Source organism: Amblyomma mixtum, chromosome 3 (assembly GCF_055824585.1).
Source record: "Amblyomma mixtum isolate Tamu chromosome 3, ASM5582458v1, whole genome shotgun sequence".
NCBI lineage: Eukaryota > Metazoa > Arthropoda > Arachnida > Ixodida > Ixodidae > Amblyomma > Amblyomma mixtum.
Window position 1 is genome coordinate 343,182,259 of NC_143014.1, and position 6,438 is coordinate 343,188,696.

Below are 6,438 nucleotides of genomic sequence, written 5' to 3' on the forward strand. Positions count from 1 at the left end.
AAAATACGACGAACACACTCTTAGAGCGGAGGAGGAGAGGCGGCGCTGCGAGGAGGGTTATGCAACGCCAACGAGGAAAGAGCCCCTCGAGCTAGTAATTTTGCTTCCGTAAAGCGCTGGATTATGGGGGGTCTAAGGAAGCTGCAGCCCAGGGCTTAACCTCGGACAGCAGGAGAAGGGGCCTACTTATTCTAACCTGCTTAGTATATGGAACCGCGGGCAATGGAACTTCGAGCGACACGTATGAAGCGTATGAAAACCAGAACGAGAAGATGGGCCCCCCACCTTATGTAACTACATTTAGCCGAATCAGTTGGGCGCAGCTTGTCGAGCTGCAAAAACAGGAATCCCCTGCTACCCCGGAGGGGGCCTCCTTTCTTACGAAGCGATATACGCGTTTGTGCACGGATTCCGGAAGGGTTTTCGTGGTTTTCTGTCAATCCCCCCGTCCAGTGGCGTCTGAAGGTGTAGTGTGTTTGAGAATCCTAGTGTCGGCATAACAGGTGGGACTCCTGCCTCGCCACCAAGAATTCTGCTGGGATGGCTTTCATAATCCGCTAAAAATCCACTAATTAATTTTTAAACCCGCACATATATCCGATGTAAAAAATACTTTCTTGGCGCCCTCTGCATGGCAAACAAATATAAGGCAATGCAACGCATTAGTGTCACAAGTATGATTAGAGCAGGGTAGGCAAAAACGCAGCAAAATTTGAAGCGGCGTCTACGTGTGCGAGTATCATATGGAGACTGTTGAGAAAATAAAAGCGCGCAGTAGAATGCTTTTTTAGCCACACGGGTGGATGTTCGAATTTTGCACAGATAAGACATTTGGTCGTCAGAATTATATACAACACCGGGTTTTCTTCTTTAGCTTTACCAAATTGAAAAACTAATCAGGCTGTGCTAGCTTCTTGGAACTCCCACAGTTTCACTTTGTGCTCCGGCGGCCACTATGGGCTTTAACGTCCCAAATCAAGTCCAGCTATGCGGGACGCCGTAGTGGAAGGCTCCAGTCAGTTTCAACCACCTCAATGTGACCGCCATGACCGGGGTAATTTATTTTGTTCGTTCTTTTTTCCTGGGATCGGTTTTGTAGAGCCAGGTGAAATTTAATTTTCGAGTAAATAAAACGCGCAGAACTGCCTCACTTCTCGGTGGACACCTCAACTGTGCCTTGAGGGGAGGGAGGATGGTGGGAATGAAAGGAGAGAAAGAGGTTCCGTTGGTTTATTGGTTTATGGGGGTTTATGTTTGTGGGTATATGGGGGTTTATGTCCCGAAGCAACTCAGGCTATGAGAGATGCCTGAGCGAAGGGCTCCGGAAATTTCGACCACCTGGTGTTCTTTAACGTGCACTGACATCGCACAGTACACGGGCCTCTGGACTTTTGCCTCCATCGAAATTCAACCGTCGTGGCCGAGATCGAACGCGCGTCTTTCGGGTGAGCAGCTGAGCACCATAACGTTACACTGATCCACCGCGGCAGCAAAAAATAAGAGGTGCCGTTGTGGAGCGCTGAGGAATAATTTCGGCCACCTGGGGATCTTTAACGGGCTCTGAAATCGCATAGCACACGGGTAACGTTTTGCATTTCACCTTCGTGAAAATGCGGCCGCCGTGCGGCTGGGTTTGAACCTGGGTACTCGGCTCTGCGCCGAGCACGCTCACCACTGATCCAGGACTTAAATGCTGCTATTCAAATGTGCCCCGTGAGAGTAGCAGTAAACGTTCGATGTATAATCAAATCAATTTAATAACTTGCAATAATACCCTCTCAGGACACTAATTAATGAGTGTTTCTATTTCCTAGTGGCTGCCGGCAGCCGGAGTACCCAGCTTAACTGCAGGAAGCTGGCTTAGCCTGCTTTTCTTTAATGCGTGGGCATTAAAACAGTGCTGCGAACAAAAATCCCACTGTCGGCTTGTGTACGGTGTCACTGAAAGAGGAGAGTAAGCGGCGCGCGCAGCGCACTGCAATGCAGCTCCGCAACTTGTCGGTAGGTTTGCGTGGCTCTTCTGTGGCGTTCGGCGCTCGGCCACAGATGTACACGTGTCGCGCGTTCCAAGAGTCGCGTTGTGTTTTGTGCGCTGTAAATGTAATGCTACTGCGTTACTGTTGCATGAATCCTTTTGGTCGCACTTAGTTCTTTTTAATTAGGTATAATTACAATGGAACATGGGATTTATTCGAGTAGTGTAGCACGGGGACAGGGGGGTCAGGGGTGGGAAAGGGAGAGGGGGCCTACATTCTCATTAGCCCAGGGCCCCCATTTTTCTTTACCCGGCCCTTTCTTTCAGTAGCAAGTTAGCGCTCCTCCTGTGTCCTGTTTTCTCGCGCTAAGCCCACCAGCAAATCAAGAAATCTACTGGAACGACGTTTTTATTGCTGCCGTGTGACCGACAAGTCCTGAAAGCTGTGCAGGGAAAACGTGGAACGCGTGCATGAATCTGCTAGGCTCATCACTGATCCAAAAACTGAGCAATAATATCAAGAACATGGACACAGCACACATGCTGATACTGGTTAAACGACAATAGCGGTTAATGTGGACTAAGCGCATAATGTTCAGCAAGCACAGGAAAGCCGGTTGGACGCACCTTCTTCCGCGGCGGGCCTTCCTTGGAGGAACACTTGCGCGAGGCCATGCGCTTGTTTTGACGCCACGTCCTCATTTCTTCTGCAGAGTCTGAAATTTTTACCGCAAAATTATGATAAGTGAACGCCAAAACCGTGTTCGGCAACGCCGGAAAGGGTCCTAACACTTACCTGTCATGTGTACAATGGTGGCCTTGTAAAACCCGCCCCGGGTGGTGCTGTCGCCTTCCCAAAAAACATCATACGGCTTCCCTCTTTCGAAGTCGTCTATGTCATTGGGAGAGAAATTTCTAACATCGGCGTCCGATACGACGTACCGCTTATTCTCCCCTTCGTACTGTACAAGCACGAACATCGTGTTGCTTCAGCAAAGTGCGTGCTCACCTCAGTACCTCTGGCCTGCGCTAAGCGGATTCTCCGAAGCGGTATGGCTACGCCTAGTCATGGCCGGCAACCGAATTGACCAAATGTCTTCGTATTTGTCTGAAACCAAACCGCACCACTTTTTCTTGTAAACAAGCATTTAACTGTCATATTTAATTAACATTTAATTTAGTCTATTAGGAATATATGATTAATTTCGGTTTTTTACGCTAAGGTTTTATTATTGTTTTTACTGAGTGCCTTGAGTGTAGCAAGCAATGTGCGCCACCATGTTTGCGGTGATAACAAGAACTACTCTAAAGCCCTACTGGCGTGGCCAACCTTATCTCTACGGACTTAATGGCTCTTGCTTCCCACACTCTATTCTAGTTCACTGTATCTCTATTGCAATGGTTTATGGATGATTTGATGCCTTCGCGAGCTGGCCCGCTACAAGCTGCATGTAAAAATAAAATATATCCGGCTTAAAATCATGGCCGCGGCCTAGATTCGAGTAAATATACTATATAGCTAATTTGATCAGGCAATAATGCTACTGTACATATTCGCAAGACTTTGTGAATGCTGTAGAGGGCAGCAAAAAGTTCATGTCCCTTATAATGTTCAGGCGTATTAATGGTGTCAATCGCAAAAAAAGAGAGACGAAAACAGAATTAACTGATCAACAGCATGCATATGTCTTGCAAATTCTTTTCAATAGTTAGAGTGTACGCGTACACAAGCTATATAATAGTTGGTTATTCTATGGGTTATTCATAACACACGTGTCGTGACGTGAAGAGGGGTGACACAATTAAATAGCATGTAGCAATAGAATGATCAATGCAAGTTGACGGCGTCTTCCTTGTTTCTTTTTGTGTGTTATACGTAGTTGCATCGTTATACAGTTACTACATTATTTTTTTGCTCAATTTGTGGCACGTACTATCTCGATCGAAAGAATCACGAATAACGCGGCGCCTGCGCGCTCCGGTGTTCATATTTCTTTTGATCGCACTCTTGCTTGATCGACGTACTCGTCCTAGAAAGCATCACGGACGGCTCTATAGCGTCTTTTTCCTACCATCGAAGTAAAAGCACGGTGAAAAGAAAGGCGAACAGCTGAGCGCGTACGCTCCGCGTTGCTCGCGTTTCTTTCCATCGCGATTGTACGCGTATGTATGCTTAGAATTGCAGGCAATGCGCATTTAAGCGGCACTGTCTCCTTTCGATATGCAGTCACAGCGTTTGAACTGCGAATACATATATTCACTTCTACGTTCATACACAATTCCCCAAGTCAGGCACTTGGGTCACCCCCTTTTGTGAAGGAACGAGTATGTGCAGCGAGGCCGGTTCACGCAGAACCTTCGTATTTATAAGCGGTACGGTGGAAAAGTGACGAGTTCAACTTCAAGGGATATTGCCGCGAATCTTTGTAGCGTTTGTTTGTTGTGTTTATTTGTTCATGCTTCAAGGCTGCCGGCACGCCGCTTTATCGCTTCGTTTGTGACGCAAGACGCGCCTAGAATTATCTCGATTGATCGCATCCAGGCGGACCCGATTCTACTTTGTGCCAGAAAGTTCTAGAGCCTTCCGCGCTTTATCTGGAAGGTTCGCTATCAGCTTTGAAAAGAGCACGGCCGGCAGCGGCGGGGATTCTGTTCGACGACCGCCGAGCACGCTTGTTGCTACGCCGCCGCCGAGTGATTCAGTTCTTTGCGGGCGCAAGTCAGCCCTAATAAAGAGTTTCGTTTCGAAGACATTCTCGCTGTGTTCCTGTTCGCCGGACTTCACTCACCACTACGTGACATCTGGTGGAGGTGCTGACCTGCTATGCCCCCCAAGATGGAACCTGGTGCACAGCCAACGTCCGTCGTGCTTCGCCAGCCCCGTGAGCCACCGACTTTTCGTGGAGAACCACACGAATACGGGGAAGACTGGCTGGACATGTACAGGTGCGGCCAGAATAATACGGAGCGCGCGAAAGGCGGCCAAGCTAGCAGAAACTGCATCTAAGCGCCACCTATCAGCACAACAAAGACACCCCTGGCTATCCGCGCGCAGCGAGAGTGCCTGCCGCCGAGCCCCCCTCTTTGCTGCAACCCTGCCGTTATCACTGTTCGAAAGATGCTGAGCTGGTTCGGGCCACACCACCAGGTGCTGCCTTCATCCAGGCGTGCTCATTTCAGCCCCGGTGTCGCGCGCCGTCAACTAAACCATATACTAAACTGCAAAGCGGTGGCCGCGCGGACTGAAGGGCCGAGATAACACGCAATGCCGAAACGGCCGTCTTGCGCCCGTTTACAGCGCGCGCCGCTCCTCGATGCGAGAAACGGGGAAACGAAGCTCATGGCGCTGTCAGCTGAGTATCAGTCGATCATAGAGCAAGGGATTGCATGCTATATGCTGTGATGTTGATAGGCCTGCGGAAAAAGTGGGTCCGTGCTACCGGCGCCATCTCGCCGCGTCCAAATTAGGATAGTTCCTTTCGCCACTGCTAGGCAGCGCGCATAACCACGTTTCCGCTGCTCCGCGACCCTTCCTGTGCTCCGTATTATTCTGGCCGCACCTGTACGACCGTGTAGCAGCGCTGAACGCCTGGGACGACAGCCCTAAGCTTCGTAACGTTTATTTTGCATTTAACGGCTCGGCCAGAACGTGGTTTGAAAAGCACGAATCTTCCCTCATGACCTGGACGACCTTCAAGAAGCAACTACTGGCTACGCTCGCTAGCGTCGTACGCAAGGAAAGAGCGGAGATCTTGCTGCAGTCTCGATTTCGACGCCCAAACGAGACCGTCACTGCGTATGTGGAAGATATGAAACGGCTTTTCAAGCGCGCCACCCCTGACATGAACGAAGAAAAGAAACTCTCCTTCCTAATGCGAGGCGTGAAGGAGCAACTCTTCGCCGGACTGATCCGGGATCCTCCAACAACCGTCGCCGAGTTTGAAGCTGAAGCTTCAACCATCGAAAAGACCCTGAACGCCCGGACCCGGCACTACAACCGACAACTTGAAGTGCTGTCGGCGAGCCCCCAGAAGATACCCCTGCAAGTGGTGGTAACCTTCGTGATCTCATACGCGAAATTGTTCGCGAAGAACTTCGCCGACTGCTGCGATCGCCAACACAGCCGATGCAGCAGACTCAGGTGGTGTCGTTCACGGACATCATCCGCGAAGAAGTACAACATGCACTTGGCTCCACGTCAGACGACACCAACGGAAGTTGTAGCCATGAACTACGCCGCCGCACAACGCAGTCCTGCGCCTCGACGAGACCCCCCAAGCCCTCTTCGACGCGCACCAGCTCTACAAGAACGACGGCCCCAAGCTCCTGCGCGCCCGCATTACGACCGACGCAACAGCCTTAGGAAATGCGACGAGTGGCGGACTTCCGACAACCGCCCACTGTGTTTCCATTGTGGCCACGCCGGGCACATACTTCGCCACTGCCCGTACAGACGCATTGGG

At 50.3% G+C, this 6,438-nt stretch overlaps 1 protein-coding gene across 1 annotated transcript in view; it reads right to left on the reverse strand.

The window, feature by feature from the left end:
- The window catches only part of LOC149356178 (uncharacterized), a 28,315-nt gene extending 25,360 nt beyond the window's left edge, over positions 1-2,955 (reverse strand). The window contains exons 1-2 of the mRNA XM_089576271.1: positions 2,772-2,955; positions 2,603-2,691 (exon numbers count right to left, since the gene is read on the reverse strand). Coding sequence (XP_089432397.1) covers positions 2,603-2,691; positions 2,772-2,955 — 273 coding nt within the window. The remainder of the gene's footprint in view (positions 1-2,602; positions 2,692-2,771) is intronic.
- Positions 2,956-6,438: the final 3,483 nt, after the last annotated feature.